Source organism: Oncorhynchus tshawytscha, linkage group LG26 (assembly GCF_018296145.1).
Source record: "Oncorhynchus tshawytscha isolate Ot180627B linkage group LG26, Otsh_v2.0, whole genome shotgun sequence".
NCBI lineage: Eukaryota > Metazoa > Chordata > Actinopteri > Salmoniformes > Salmonidae > Oncorhynchus > Oncorhynchus tshawytscha.
In genome coordinates, this window is record NC_056454.1 from 53,016,370 (window position 1) to 53,032,466 (window position 16,097).

The following is a 16,097-nucleotide window of genomic DNA, read 5'->3' on the forward strand; positions in this document are numbered from 1 at the left end:
AACTAAGATCATGAGGCATTTACAAGTTATATTCTTCAACAATCATTAACGTATGTATCAACTGCTGATTTAAAACGCTGCATTGCTGGAAAATGAACCCTTAAGTATTTCACTGTCTACACCTGTTGGTTAAGGGCTTGTAAGTAAGCATTTCACTGTAAGGTCTACACCTGTTGGTTAAGGGCTTGTAAGTAAGCATTTCACTGTAAGGTCTACACCTGTTGGTTAAGGGCTTGTAAGTAAGCATTTCACTGTAAGGTCTACACCTGTTGGTTAAGGGCTTGTAAGTAAGCATTTCACTGTAAGGTCTACACCTGTTGGTTAAGGGCTTGTAAGTAAGCATTTCACTGTAAGGTCTACACCTGTTGGTTAAGGGCTTGTAAGTAAGCATTTCACTGTCTACACCAGTTTACAAAGCATGTAACAAATACAATTGGGTTTGATTTGCTCAAATTTGATTTGTTGAGACTGAAGGAAAATTATTTCTGTTGTCCTCTTCCAAAGGCAATCCTAATTCTGTCAAAGTCAACCTTTGACACTCCTGTTGTCAGTGAGCCAGCCACCCACTACCTCCCCCTCTCTGTCCCTGTTCCCGGGACAGCAGCCTCCCCCTCTCTGTCCCTCAAACAACAGACTTCCCCTCTCTGTCCCTGTTCCCGGGACAACAGCCTCCCCCTCTCTGTCCCTGTTCCCGGGACAACAGCCTCCCCCTCTCTGTCCCTGTTCCCGGGACAACAGCCTCCCCCTCTCCGTCCCTCAAACAACAGCCTCCCCCTCCGTCCCTCAAACAACAGCCTCCCCTCTCCGTCCCTCAAACAACAGCCTCCCCCTCTCGTCCCTCAAACAACAGCCTCCCCCTCTCCGTCCCTCAAACAACAGCCTCCCCTCTCCGTCCCAAACAACAGCCTCCCCTCTCCGTCCCTCAAACAACAGCCTCCCCTCTCCGTCCCTCAAACAACAGCCTCCCCTCTCCGTCCCTCAAACAACAGCCTCCCCTCTCCGTCCCTCAAACAACAGCCTCCCCTCTCCGTCCCTCAAACAACAGCCTCCCCTCTCCGTCCCTGAAACAACAGCCTCCCCTCTCCGTCCCTGAAACAACAGCCTCCCCTCTCAGTCCCTGAAACAACAGCCTCCCCTCTCAGTCCCTGAAACAACAGCCTCCCCTCTCAGTCCCTGAAACAACAGCCTCCCCTCTCCGTCCCTGAAACAACAGCCTCCCCCTCTCCGTCCCTGAAACAACAGCCTCCCCCTCTCCGTCCCTGAAACAACAGCCTCCCCTCTCCGTCCCTGAAACAACAGCCTCCCCCTCTCCGTCCCTGAAACAACAGCCTCCCCCTCTCCGTCCCTGAAACAACAGCCTCCCCCTCTCCGTCCCTGAAACAACAGCCTCCCCCTCTCCGTCCCTGAAACAACAGCCTCCCCCTCTCCGTCCCTGAAACAACAGCCTCCCCCTCTCCGTCCCTGAAACAACAGCCTCCCCCTCTCTGTTCCTGGGGCCTGGCACACCTGACTCTTGGCAGGACTCATGATCCAGCCCCCGTAGTCCTCCCTGCCCCCATAGCCTGGCCTAATTAGTGAAAGAGGAGCCCTCCTTCAGCCTATCGACATAGCTGGAAGCCCAACCAGTGTGTTTTAGTCACAGTCCATTACATAAACCCCCTCCTGATGTGTGGAAGACACACACAGACACACACACACACACACACACACACACACACACACAGAGACAGACGTATCCTCCTCAAGTGTTGAGCTCCTTGAGGGTAATTTACCTCTCCAGCATAGTGCTTGATGCCAAACTGGTGATCTGTCACTCTGGGCTTCATGTAGAACTGGTTAGTCTGGAGAGAGACAGAGACACAGTAGGTTATAATATATGACTTAGCGGTCATACAACAGAGAGAGCTGGCATCAGCATCACACAAAGATCTCTGCATTTCTCCTGTTTCCTCCAGCCTCAGCATACAATGTACATTAGGCCTGAGAAAAGCAGATCACATTTCACTATTGTTGCTGTGCGTGTGAGAGGGTGTTACTGCACTGATCGGCTCTAAACTGCACCAAGACATTCAGCTAGAGGACAGATTCATTCTTTGTGGTCTGGAGTGGCTGGGGAAGCATTTCCTTTACAGCGGTCTCTGTGGGTGTGTGTGCGTGTGTCTCTGTGTGTGCGTCTCTGTGTGTGTCTCTGTGTGTGTCTCTGTGTGTGTGTGTGTCTGTGTGTGTGTGTCTCTGTGTGTGTGTGTCTCTGTGTGTGTGTGTCTCTGTGTGTGTGTGTCTCTGTGTGTGTGTGTCTCTGTGTGTGTGTGTCTCTGTGTGTGTGTGTCTCTGTGTGTGTGTGTCTCTGTGTGTGTGTGTCTCTGTGTGTGTGTGTCTCTGTGTGTGTGTGTCTCTGTGTGTGTGTGTCTCTGTGTGTGTGTGTCTCTGTGTGTGTGTGTCTCTGTGTGTGTGTCTCTGTGTGTGTGTCTCTGTGTGTGTGTCTCTGTGTGTGTGTCTCTCTTTGTGTGTGTGTCTCTCTTTGTGTGTGTGTCTCTCTTTGTGTGTGTGTCTCTCTTTGTGTGTGTCTCTGTGTGTGTCTCTGTGTGTGTCTCTGTGTGTGTGTGTCTCTGTGTGTGTGTCTCTGTGTGTGTGTCTCTGTGTGTGTGTCTCTGTGTGTGTGTCTCTGTGTGTGTGTCTCTGTGTGTGTGTCTCTGTGTGTGTGTTGTGTGTGTGTCTCTGTGTGTGTGTCTCTGTGTGTGTGTCTCTGTGTGTGTGTCTCTGTGTGTGTGTGTGTGTGTGTGTGTCTCTGTGTGTGTGTGTGTGTGTGTGTGTCTCTGTGTGTGTGTGTGTGTGTGTGTGTGTGTGTGTGTGTGTGTGTGTGTCTCTTTGTGTGTGTGTGTGCGTCTCTTTGTGTGTGTGTGTGCGTCTCTTTGTGTGTGTGTGTGCGTCTCTTTGTGTGTGTGTGTGCGTCTCTTTGTGTGTGTGTGCGTCTCTTTGTGTGTGTGTGTGTGCGTCTCTTTGTGTGTGTGTGTGTCTCTTTGTGTGTGTGTGCGTCTCTGTGTGTGTGTGTGCGTCTCTGTGTGTCTCTGTGTGTGTGTGTGTGTGTGTGTCTGTGTGTGTCTCTGTGTGCGTCTCTGTGTGTGTGTGTGTGTGTGTGTCTGTGTGTGTCTCTGTGTGCGTCTCTGTGTGTGTGTGTGTGTGTGCGTCTCTGTGTGTGTGCGCGTCTCTGTGTGTGTGTGTGTGTGTGTGTGTGTGTGTGTGTGTGTGTGTGTGTGTGTGCGCGTCTCTGTGTGTGCGCGTGTGTGTGTGTGTGTCTGTGTGTGCGCGTCTGTGTGTGTGTGTGCGCGTCTGTGTGTGTCTGTGTGTGTGTGTGTGTGTGTGTGTGTGTGTGTGTGTGTGTGCGTCTCTGTCTCTGTGTGTGTGTGTGTGTGTGTGTGTGTGTCTCTGTGTCTCTGTGTGTGTGTGTCTGTGTGTGTGTGTGTGTCTGTCTCTGTGTGTGTGTGTGTGTGCCTCGCTGGGTGTGTGTGCGTCTCTGTGTGTGTACTCACAGCATGTCTACTGTGTAGTTTCTCTAGCAGGGTGTAGTCGGTGCCTTTTGGGAAGCGACTCTCCTCGTTGATCAGAGCCAACATGCCCAGTTTCTACCGGGAGGAAGAGGAGGAAGAGTTGGCAGATAAACAACAGTTCCCAGAGAAGCCTGATGAGGCTCAGGGACATAATGACAACAAAGACAACAAAGACAATTACTACATCTACAGTGAGGTCCTTGATAAAGATCAGCAATAATGACCATCACATACAGAGCTCTCATATATATATATAAATATACACTGCTCAAAAAAATAAAGGGAACCCTTAAACAACAGAATGTAACTCCAAGTCAATCACACTTCTGTGAAATAAAACTGTCCACTTTGGAAGCAACACTGATTGACAATACATTTCACATGCTGTTGTGCAAATGGAATAGACAACAGGTGGAAATTATAGGCAATTAGCAAGACACCCCCAATAAAGGAGTGGTTCTGCAGGTGGGGACCACAGACCACTTCTCAGTTCCTATGCTTCCTGGCTGATGTTTTGGTCATTTTTGAATGCTGGCGGTGCTTTCACTCTAGTGGTAGCATGAGACGGAGTCTACAACCCACACAAGTGGCTCAGGTAGTGCAGCTCATCCAGGATGGCACATCAATGCGAGCTGTGGCAAGAAGGTTTGCCGTGTCTGTCAGCGTAGTGTCCAGAGCATGGAGGCGCTACCAGGAGACAGGCCAGTACATCAGGAGACGTGCAGGAGGCCGTAGGAGGGCAACAACCCAGCAGCAGGACCGCTACCTCCGCCTTTGTGCAAGGAGGAGCAGGAGGAGCACTGCCAGAGCCCTGCAAAATTACCTCCAGCAGGCCACAAATGTGCATGTGTCTGCTCAAACGGTCAGAAACAGACTCCATGAGGGTGGTGTGAGGGCCCGACGTCCACAGGTGGGGGTTGTGCTTACAGCTCAACACCGTGCAGGACGTTTGGCATTTGCCAGAGAACACCAAGATTGGCATATTCACCACTGGCGCCCTGTGCTCTTCACAGATGAAAGCAGGTTCACACTGAGCACATGTGACAGACGTGACAGAGTCTGGAGACGCCGTGGAGAACGTTCTGCTGCCTGCAACATCCTCCAGAATGACCGGTTTGGCGGTGTGTCAGTCATGGTGTGGGGTGGCATTTCTTTGGGGGGGCCGTACAGCCCTCCATGTGCGCCAGATGCTCCTAATGCAAGATAATGCTAGACCTCATGTGGCTGGAGTGTGTCAGCAGTTCTTGCAAGAGGAAGGCATTGATGCTATGGACTGGCCCGCCCGTTTTCCCAGACCTGAATCCAATTGAGCACATCTGGGACATCATGTCTCGCTCCATCCATCACAGACTGTCCAGGAGTTGTTATTTTTATTTTTTATTTTTCCTTTATTTCTTGAGCAGTGTATACATCACATACTGAGCTATATATATATATATATATAAACCAATAAACCTGAGCACGCATCAAAATCCACAAATAAACATGTATGTATGTATGTATGTATGTATGTATGTATATACACATACAAACATATATATTTCTTTGTGGATTTTGATGCGTGCTCAGGTTTATTGGTTTGCTGGAAAGATCAGCTTTTGTAAATAAGAATTTGATCTTAACTGACTTGCCTCGTTAAATAAAGGTTAAAGTTCACGATGCCGTTGACCTTAACAAAGGCCCCAGGACCAGCGGAAGCAGAACAGCCCCATAAACATCAGAGATCCACCACCATATTTTACAGCAGGTACGAGGTCACTTTCTGCTTATGCATCGTCATGCCGACGCCAAACCCACCACTGCTGTGTCGTAGCCAAACAGCTGTATTTTCATGTCATCGCCTCGGACTCCACTGTGTCAAGGTCCTCATGTAATGGGGTCTAGTAGTCGGGCGTTGGTTACACTGTTACCTACCTTCTCTATGAGGTCCAGACACTCTGCATTATCCATCCAGTCTATGGCTTCCCACTGGATCCCCTCTCTGAGGAAACCACACACACACACACACACACACACAGAGTAAGGCAGACAATGGCTGTATTGTCCATTGATGTGATGAAATGAGCTGTGACAAGGCTGCTGGCTAGATGCTGGTAGGTCTGTTAATAGAACATAACTGTCGTCCCATTGTAAACATCTGGCAGACCAGACCCCAACCCCAGCTAGGACCCAACGTGGTGCCCTCTCTCTGGCAGTGCTGCCCAGACCCCAACCCCCAGCTAGGACCCAACGTGGTGCCTTCTCTCTGGCAGTGCTGCTCAGACCCCAACACTGTTGTAGTCCAGTTGTCCCATTAACAGACCTGTTGTAGTCCAGCTGTTCCAAGGAGAAGATGTGTTTGTTGAAGTATTCCTGGAGCTTCTCATTGGCGTAGTTGATGTTGAACTGTTCAAACCTGTTCACCTGCAGGAGGAGAGGGGACAGAAATATATACTATAACAAGCTACTTAACTACAATGGACTCAGTGCCAACTACAAAGAAGGAAAAACATAAATGTACCTCAAAATTCTCGAAGCCGAAGATGTCGAGGATACCGATGGACTTGAAGTTGTCCTTCCCTCTGACCTTCTGGTTGATCCGTGTGATGAGCCAGGAGAAAGACTGGGCGTACAACGCCATGGCAACCGAGTCCCGAGAGCACACCGCCTGTCAGTCAAATCAAACAGGGTGAACAAAATAATATACAGACCAATCAGAGGAGTAGGAATGTGTTCTAAATGGTCTGGACTCTGGTCAATAGTACAGCACAGTGTAAGGGAGCTATTTGAGATGCAACGTAGGTTTCTGAAGGTTAGGGCAATAGTGAACCATAACGGGGATAGAGCACATCCCTGCCTTGTTCCACATACTCTGGGAATATATTTCTGGAGATTACTGAAACTAAAATGGATTAATACAGCAATAATGATTAGTTAGAAACACCTTCAGACCAAAACCAGACAACAACAAAACACCGAAGTCTGTCAGACAACTTTTTCAGAATGTAAAGAAAATAAAGGGTTGTGATGCAACACGTCGTTATAAATGGCTGTACCCACTGAATGTGTGTGTAAATACAGGTTGAAAGATGGATCACACAGACAGACTGGTCTAAGGAAACAGAAAAGGGTAATGATCTCCTTATCTAGGAGTTTACATCAGATTTACAGTGTCTGTTGTTTGGCCCTGTCCGGGGGTGTCCTCGGATGGGTCCACAGTGTCTCCTGACCCCTCCTGTCTCAGCCTCCAGTATTTATGCTGCAGTAGTTTATGTGTCGAGGGGCTAGGGTCAGTTTGTTATATCTGGAGTACTTCTCCTGTCCTATTCGGTGTCCTGTGTGAATCTAAGTGTGTGTTCTCTAATTCTCTCCTTCTCTCTCTCGGAGGACCTGAGCCCTAGGACCATGCCCCAGGATTACCTGACATGATGACTCCTTGCTGTCCCCAGTCCACCTGGCCGTGCTGCTGCTCCAGTTTCAACTGTTCTGCCTTCTTATTATTCGAACATGCTGATCATTTATGAACATTTGAACATCTTGGCCATGTTCTGTTATAATCTCCACCCGGCACAGCCAGAAGAGGACTGGCCACCCCACATAGCCTGGTTCCTCTCTAGGTTTCTTCCTAGGTTTTGGCCTTTCTAGGGAGTTTTTCCTAGCCACCGTGCTTCTACACCTGCATTGCTTGCTGTTTGGGGTTTTAGGCTGGGTTTCTGTACAGCACTTTGAGATATCAGCTGATGTACGAAGGGCTATATAAATAAATTTGATTTGATTTGTTGTGATGAGAAACCTTTTAATACAGCTGAGGTGTTCTGAACCTGGCCCGCCAATGCGACCAACCGTCCAACGCGACCAACGCGACCAACCGTCCAACGCGACCAACCGTCCAACGCGACCAACCGTCCAACGCCGTCCAACGCGACCAACCGTCCAACGCGACCAACCGACCAACCGTCCAACGCGACCAACCGTCCAACGCGACCAACCGTCCAACGCGAACCGTCAACGCGACCAACCGTCCAACGCGACCAACCGTCCAACGCGACCAACCGTCCCAACGCGACCAACCGTCCAACGCGACCAACCGTCCAACGCGACCAACCGTCCAACGCGACTTGGAATGTTACTTATTGTGTATTGTGTATTTATTGTATAATTATTTCTACATGTTCTTTATTTTTCTTAGATTGAGTTGTCGTAAGCTTCCTACAGGAAGTGTGTGTGGTCCCTCAACAGGCTGGAAGAACAGTACTGTCTGGTGTTTCAGGAGCACAATTGCTAGTGGCCTTGTCTGAGCCAGAACGGCTCCTGTTTCTGTGGCCTGAGGCAGCTTGATGTTCAAGTAAACTCTGGACAGGATGCTAGTCTATTGCAGGGCCACAATGCTCCAGGACAATCATTAACCTGTGGGAGCAGCAGCCATGTTGAATAGAGAATAGAGCTGGACTGGTGGCTCCAGGAACTTCGTCAGAGAGCAGAAGAATGGCTGTTTGTTCAGGTTATGACCGGGGATATGGGTTAGACGTCAGGATGGCTGTTTGTTCAGGTTATGACCGGGGATATGGGTTAGATGTCAGGATGGCTGTTTGTTCAGGTTATGACCGGGGATATGGGTTAGATGTCAGGATGGCTGTTTGTTCAGGTTATGACCGGGGATATGGGTTAGACGTCAGGATGGCTGTTTGTTCAGGTTATGACCGGGGATATGGGTTAGACGTCAGGATGGCTGTTTGTTCAGGTTATGACCGGGGATATGGGTTAGATGTCAGGATGGCTGTTTGTTCAGGTTATGACCGGGGATATGGGTTAGATGTCAGGGTGGCTGTTTGTTCAGGTTATGACCAGGGATATGGGTTAGATGTCAGGATGGCTGTTTGTTCAGGTTATGACCGGGGATATGGGTTAGACGTCAGGGTGGCTGTTTGTTCAGGTTATGACCAGGGATATGGGTTAGATGTCAGGGTGGCTGATGGTTCAGGTTATGACCAGGGTTGGTTGGTTGGCTAGTTGATTGTTTGGCTCTCTCGTTGGCTGATTGGTTGGTTGGTTGTCTGGCTGACAGGCAGGCAGGCAGAGAGAGGAGAGGAGAGCGAGAGAGACACCTGGTCTGGAGTCTTTGTTTAAATCGTCGTGTGGCAATCACAATTCCTTGGGCACTCACGTCCCAAGAATAACCGTTTCCCATAATTCAAACATCAGATGTTTAGATGTAAAAAAGACTGCAGATACAGCAATATATTTAATCTAAATCACTGAATACATTTATCACATATTCATCCAAATGAGATACTGTGGCTAATTAAAGCCAACCTGGGGATAACAGTTCAGCTGTCCAATGTTGGTAACAGTTGTATATTACACTGCCCCTAGAGTGGAAGATGTGTTACTGCGCCCCAGTCTGTACCTCTATTGTGCTACTGACAGATCATTATCACTGGGGTTTATTGTATGAGGAATTTGGCACACAAAGGACAGGAAATGGTGCAAGTCACGCAAGGGATTTACAGTGAGAGAGAGAGAGCCATTGGGAGCACTAGATAACAGCAGGGCAGGTTAAATAAAGGTGAAATAAAAATAAAATAGATTGAGGCCACGGTGTGTTCTCAATGGGCAAATAAGAATAGTACTTCCCAGTTTTATTCCTTTTCAAAACAGATTCTCTTCATTGAATTCGCCTCATGTCTAACAGCGGGACAAGGTGAGTGGCATGGAGACAACTGTAACTGTATCAAGCTGTGTAAGCTCAGACAGGGATGGGAATGGTCAGGCCAGTAGGGCAGCAGGGCAGGATCAGCAGGGCAGGATCAGCAGGGCAGGATCAGCAGGGTGTGAAAGCAGGGCAGGACACTGTAGCAGGGCAGGGCATGGTAGAAGGGCAGGGCACGGTAGCAGGGCAGGGCACGGTAGCAGGGCAGGGCACGGTAGCAGGGCAGGCTAGCAGGGCGTGACAGTAGGGCAGTAGGGCAGGGCACGGTAGCAGGGCAGGGTAGCAGGGCATGACAGTAGGGCAGGGTAGTAGGGCAGGGCACGGTAGCAGGGCAGGGCGTGATAGCAGGGCAGAGTAGCTGGGCAGGCAAGCAGGGCGTGACAATAGGGCAGGGTAGTAGGGCAGGGCACGGTAGCAGGGCAGGCTAACAGGGCGTGACAGCAGGGTAGGGTGGCAGGGCGGGACAGCAGGGCAGGGTAGCAGGGCGGGACAGCAGGGCAGGGTAGCAGGGCGGGACAGTAGGGCATCTTACCTGTTCCACAGTGAGGGGTGAACAGATCTCCTCTCCTCTCAGGATCATGGACCTCTGGGTCAGAACCTCAGACAGCTGGAACGAGTCCAGGCCCAGCAGATCACTGACATTACTGACCACTGGAGAGAGAGAGAGACAGACGGCCAGGCGTCACCAGAGACGGCCAGGCGTCACCAGAGACGGCCAGGCGTCACCAGAGACAGTTTGGACAGAATAATTAAGGAACGAAGAGGAGCTGATTGGTGTGTGGAATGTGTTGCGGTTTAAAACTTATTCCTGGTATTAATACCAACACGCTGTTACTAGATCAAACATTATGACGTGAGGATTTGTTCCTGGTGCTCTGGAAACGGGGTCAGATCAGGTAACAAAGGACCTCTAGAGCATGTCACTGCGTGTTCGGCGTTCGCTCTTCACTGAAGCAACACTTCCTCAGGAGGGAGAGGGTGAGGAGAGAATGAGGAGAAGGTGAGGAGAAGGTGAGGAGAGAGTGAGGAGAACCACCCTCCCTGTCAAGATCTGCATAGAACATGTAGAACAGGCTCTGTTCTCACCTCCTTTGGATGTGATCTGTGCTCCTCCAGCCGTCATGAACTCTATGTTCCCCATCAGGAGAACAGCAGACAGCAGCTTGAAGACGTCACGTATCTCCTCCTCACTGAACTGCATCACCTTTAGAGCCTCCTGGTAGCAGCAGAGACACAGTCTGGTTGAGAGACCGACTGAACACAGACTACATGGAGAGGGGGACCTGATCCTAGATCATAATGAATCAGACCACATGGAGAGGGGGACCTGATCCTAGATCATAATGAATCAGACCACATGGAGAGGGGGACCTGATCCTAGATCATAATGAATCAGATTACATGGAGAGGGGGACCTGATCCTAGATCATAATGAATCAGATTACATGGAGAGGGGGACCTGATCCTAGATCATAATGAATCAGACCACATGGAGAGGGGGACCTGATCCGTGATCATAATATATCAGATTACATGGAGAGGGGACCTGATCCTAGATCATAATGAATCACATTACATGGAGAGGGGGGGACCTGATCCGTGATCATAATGAAACAGACCACATGGATGGGGGACCTGATCCTAGATCAGCACTCCTCCTCTGAGAATGTTGTTGAATACAGGCCCATATGTTTACATGTTTGCTGAGCTCATAGACTGTGTCTATCAAGACTAGGCCTGTAGTGTTTCTAATGGTTATGGTGCCATCTGGTGGCATGATGAGGTAGAGCATGTTGTCCCGACCATACAGACAGTCAATCTCACTCAACACTGTCATATCGATTCAGGTCATCTAGACTCCTGTCATTCAGACTGACTCTGTAACATATAGAGCTATAACCCATATAGAGCTATAACCCATATAGAGCTATAACCCATATAGAGCTATAACCCATATAGAGCTATAACCCATATAGAGCTATAACCCATATAGAGCTATAACCCATATAGAGCTATAACCCATATAGAGCTATAACCCATATAGAGCTATAACCCATATAGAGCTATAACCCATATAGAGCTATAACCCATATAGAGCTATAACCCATAGAGCTATAACCCATAGACCAGTCTATCTCACCATAAAACTGTCATATAGCTTCAGGTCATCTAGACTCCTGTCCTTCACACAGCCAGACTGACTCAGGTAGTGGTATGACTCTGGGCCCTCTGACAGGAAGTACAGCTCTGGAACACAGACAGAAAATAACTTTAGACAGCTGAAGCAAGCAACGCACACACGCGCACACACAGCTGAAGCAAGCGCGCACACACAGCTGAAGCAAGCGCGCACACACAGCTGAAGCAAGCGCGCACACACAGCTGAAGCAAGCGCGCACACACAGCTGAAGCAAGCGCGCACACACAGCTGAAGCAAGCGCGCACACACAGCTGAAGCAAGCGCGCACACACAGCTGAAGCAAGCGCGCACACACAGCTGAAGCAAGCGCGCACACACACACACACACACACACAGCTGAAGCAAGCACGCACACACACACACACACACAGCTGAAGCAAGCACACACGCACCTGAAGCAAGCACACACACACACACAGCTGAAGCAAGCACACACACACACCTGAAGCAAGCACACACACACAGCTGAAGCAAGCACACACACACACAGCTGAAGCAAACACACACACACACACACACACACAGCTGAAGCAAGCACACACACACACAGCTGAAGCAAGCACACACACACACAGCTGAAGCAAGCACACACACACACACACAGCTGAAGCAAGCACACACACACACAGCTGAAGCAAGCACACACACACACAGCTGAAGCAAGCACACACACACACAGCTGAAGCAAGCACACACACAGCTGAAGCAAGCACACACACACACAGCTGAAGCAAGCACACACACACACAGCTGAAGCAAGCACACACAGCTGAAGCAAGCACACACAGCTGAAGCAAGCACACACACACAGCGGAAGCAAGCACACACATTTTTCTTCAGGAAATGTACCTTCCTAGAGACACAAAGGCTGCGGTTACACAGGAGCCCAACTATTGAAACAAGACCAGAATCGGACTGCCTGTGTAAATGAAGCTCAGTCTAAGCTCTTTTTTGTCCTGGCACCCCAATGGTGGAACAAGCTTCCCCCTGATGTTAGGACGGTGGAGTCCCTACCCATGTTTCTGAAAACACCTGAAACCTCTTCAAAAAGAATCTTTTTATTTATTTTTTAAAATGTTTTATTTTATCTTTATTTAATCAGGCAAGTCAGTTAAGAACAAATTCTTATTTTCAATGACGGCCTAGGAACAGTGGGTTAACTGCCTGTTCCGGAGCAGAACGACAGATTTGTACCTTGTCAGCTTGGCGGTTTGAACTTGCAACCTTCCGGTTACTAGTCCAACGCTCTAACCACTAGGCTACCTGCTGGTTACTAGTCCAACGCTCTAACCTCTAGGCTACCTGCTGGTTACTAGTCCAACGCTCTAACCTCTAGGCTACCTGCTGGTTACTAGTCCAACGCTCTAACCTCTAGGCTACCTGCAGCCTCTACACTCTAACCACTAGGCTACCCTGCCGCCCCATCTCAAATAAACCCCTCAAAAACTAAAAAGACATCTGGCCACCAAGCAATCCAAGACACAATGATAAGCCAGCTGGTGTCCTCACAAGATTCATTGAAGAACATATGAATCATAGCAATGCGCTGGGCCACAAGGTAAGTGCAAAAAAAAAAACGCATCAGCGCAGAGGATCTCATAGTCGCTGCTGCGATTGATATGTGCACTGAAATCTTGGAAGAGTCCGTCGCCAACAAACTAAAAACCATCATACACTTATCCAATGACACCATGAGGAGGAGAATCCAGGACATGTCTGGACATGTCTGGGGACACCATGAGGAGGAGAATCCAGGACATGTCTGCGAACACCATGAGGAGGAGAATCCAGGACATGTCTGCGGACACCATGAGGAGGAGAATCCAGGACATGTCTGCGGACACCATGAGGAGGAGAATCCAGGACATGTCTGCGGACACCATGAGGAGGAGAATCCAGGACACGTCTGCGGACACCATGAGGAGGAGAATCCAGGACATGTCTGCGGACACCATGAGGAGGAGAATCCAGGACATGTCTGCGGACACCATGAGGAGGAGAATCCAGGACATGTCTGAGGACACCATGAGGAGGAGAATCCAGGACATGTCTGCGAACACCATGAGGAGGAGAATCCAGGACATGTCTGCGAACACCATGAGGAGGAGAATCCAGGACATGTCTGAGGACACCATGAGGAGGAGAATCCAGGACATGTCTGAGGACACCATGAGGAGGAGAATCCAGGACATGTCTGAGGTCATAACACGCCAGATATCAGAGCGCATCAGTGAAAACGGCCATTACACACTGCAGCTTGATGAATCCACAGATGTGGCTAACCATGCCCTTCTAATGGGTCTATGTCAGACACGTCTGGGATAATTAATAACATCGAGGAGTAGTTCCCTTCCAGTGCTGATTTGTCCACCACCACGGCAGAGGCTCTTTAACATAGTGGATCTGTACCTGGGCTCTGTGGGACTGGCCAGAGGCTGTCTTTAACACAGTGGATCTGTACCTGGGCTCCGTGGGACTGGTCAGGGATGGGTGCGTTGGTGTGACCACTGATGGGGCAGCTGCCATGACTGGAAAGCACTCTGGGGTAGTAAAGTAGATGCTGGAGAGAGAACCGAGTGTGACGTGGAACAACTGCTTCCTACACAGGGAGGCAGCGAAGGACAAGGTGCCTGAGCTCCACGCCACTCACCAGGATGTGATCCAGTCTGTCGATTATATCAAAAAGGTGTTTCCAGGCCTTCTAAAGGGATCATGGGGAACGAGCTCCAGCAGGTGTTTAACCAGGCCTTCTAAAGGGATCATGGGGAACGAGCTCCAGCAGGTGTTTAACCAGGCCTTCTAAAGGGATCATGGGGAACGAGCTCCAGCAGGTGTTTAACCAGGCCTTCTAAAGGGATCATGGGGAACGAGCTCCAGCAGGTGTTTAACCAGGCCTTCTAAAGGGATCATGGGGAACGAGCTCCAGCAGGTGTTTAACCAGGCCTTCTAAAGGGATCATGGGGAACGAGCTCCAGCAGGTGTTTAACCAGGCCTTCTAAAGGGATCATGGGGAACGAGCTCCAGCAGGTGTTTAACCAGGCCTTCTAAAGGGATCATGGGGAACGAGCTCCAGCAGGTGTTTAACCAGGCCTTCTAAAGGGATCATGGGGAACGAGCTCCAGCAGGTGTTTAACCAGGCCTTCTAAAGGGATCATGGGGAACGAGCTCCAGCAGGTGTTTAACCAGGCCTTCTAAAGGGATCATGGGGAACGAGCTCCAGCAGGTGTTTAACCAGGCCTTCTAAAGGGATCATGGGGAACGAGCTCCAGCAGGTGTTTAACCAGGCCTTCTAAAGGGATCATGGGGAACGAGCTCCAGCAGGTGTTTAACCAGGCCTTCTAAAGGGATCATGGGGAACGAGCTCCAGCAGGTGTTTCCAGGCCTTCTAAAGGGATAATGGGGAACGAGCTCCAGCAGGTGTTTAACCAGGCCTTCTAAAGGGACAATGGGGACGAGCTCCAGCAGGTGTTTAACCAGGCCTTCTAAAGGGATAATGGGGAACGAGCTCCAGCAGGTGTTTCCAGGCCTTCTAAAGGGATAATGGGGAACGAGCTCCAGCAGGTGCTATATCATGCAGAGGTACACTTTATCCAGGGGTAAAGGTTTGGGATAGTTTTTTGTAAACTTTAGGCAGACATTTCTGCGTTTCCAAGTCACCTCTGGCTGAACATTTGATTGTGTGGAACGGCTCGCGCAGGTACCACCCTGGACGTCTGCCTCAACCTAAACCCGCCACTGAGGAACGGCTCGCGCAGGTGCCGCCCTGGGCGTCTGCCTCTACCTAAACCCGCCACTGAGGAACGGCTCGCGCAGGTGCCGCCCTGGGCGTCTGCCTCTACCTAAACCCGCCACTGAGGAACGGCTCGCGCAAGTGCCGCCCTGGGCGTCTGCCTCTACCTAAACCCGCCACTGAGGAACGGCTCGCGCAGGTGCCGCCCTGGGCGTCTGCCTCTACCTAAACCCGCCACTGAGGAACAGCTCACACAGGTTGCCTACCTGGCAGATATTTTTGATAATCTGAATTCGCTCAACGTGTCAAAGAAAGGGAGGGGGAACCATCGATTTGGACAGAGGGACAAAATGGATGCCTTCAAGATGAAGCTTACCGTTTCTAACAGGAGGACTGACATGCGGATTTCGAGATTCAGAATCTGATCAACAAATGACACACTGAAAATGTTTTAAAAAATACGTAAAAACAGCATCTTGTCAAGATGTTGGGAAAGTTTTGCGACTACTTCCCGGAAGAGAACAGGAGACAAATAGACTGGATACGGGACCCCTTTGGAGTAAGGACGGGAAGCGTCACATCACCAAGCAACGAAAAGGATCAGCTGGCGGAGCGGTCATTGGACGGCAGACTGAGCATGCGCATCCCGGAAACGATGCTGCCACTGTTCTGGTGCAGCGGAGTGGGAGAGTATCCTGCTCTCGCCTGTCATGTTACCGTTCAGCACCTATCTGTGTGAAAGTCTCTGCTACGGCCGTGCTGAAAACTAAAAGCAGAAACAAACTGGACAGCCAGCACGACCTCAGAGCTGCCCTGTCAACCCCAGAATGGTTAACAGGGCAACTTATCAAACTGAAGAAACAACCCCAGTTTACCCACACGAAACAAACAGGCAAATTAGTTATTGTTCAGTGTGTTAATTATTATTAACAT

At 49.9% G+C, this 16,097-nt stretch overlaps 1 protein-coding gene across 1 annotated transcript in view; it reads right to left on the minus strand.

Annotated features, from left to right (window-relative positions):
- myo10l3 (myosin X, like 3) overlaps positions 1-16,097 on the minus strand; it is a 278,527-nt gene that overhangs the window by 210,381 nt on the left and 52,049 nt on the right. Inside the window, exons 8-15 of the mRNA XM_042306828.1 lie at positions 11,375-11,481; positions 10,321-10,450; positions 9,767-9,885; positions 6,046-6,192; positions 5,848-5,948; positions 5,460-5,526; positions 3,528-3,620; positions 1,773-1,841 (exon numbers count right to left, since the gene is read on the minus strand). Of these exons, the coding sequence (XP_042162762.1) occupies positions 1,773-1,841; positions 3,528-3,620; positions 5,460-5,526; positions 5,848-5,948; positions 6,046-6,192; positions 9,767-9,885; positions 10,321-10,450; positions 11,375-11,481 (833 nt within the window). The remainder of the gene's footprint in view (positions 1-1,772; positions 1,842-3,527; positions 3,621-5,459; positions 5,527-5,847; positions 5,949-6,045; positions 6,193-9,766; positions 9,886-10,320; positions 10,451-11,374; positions 11,482-16,097) is intronic.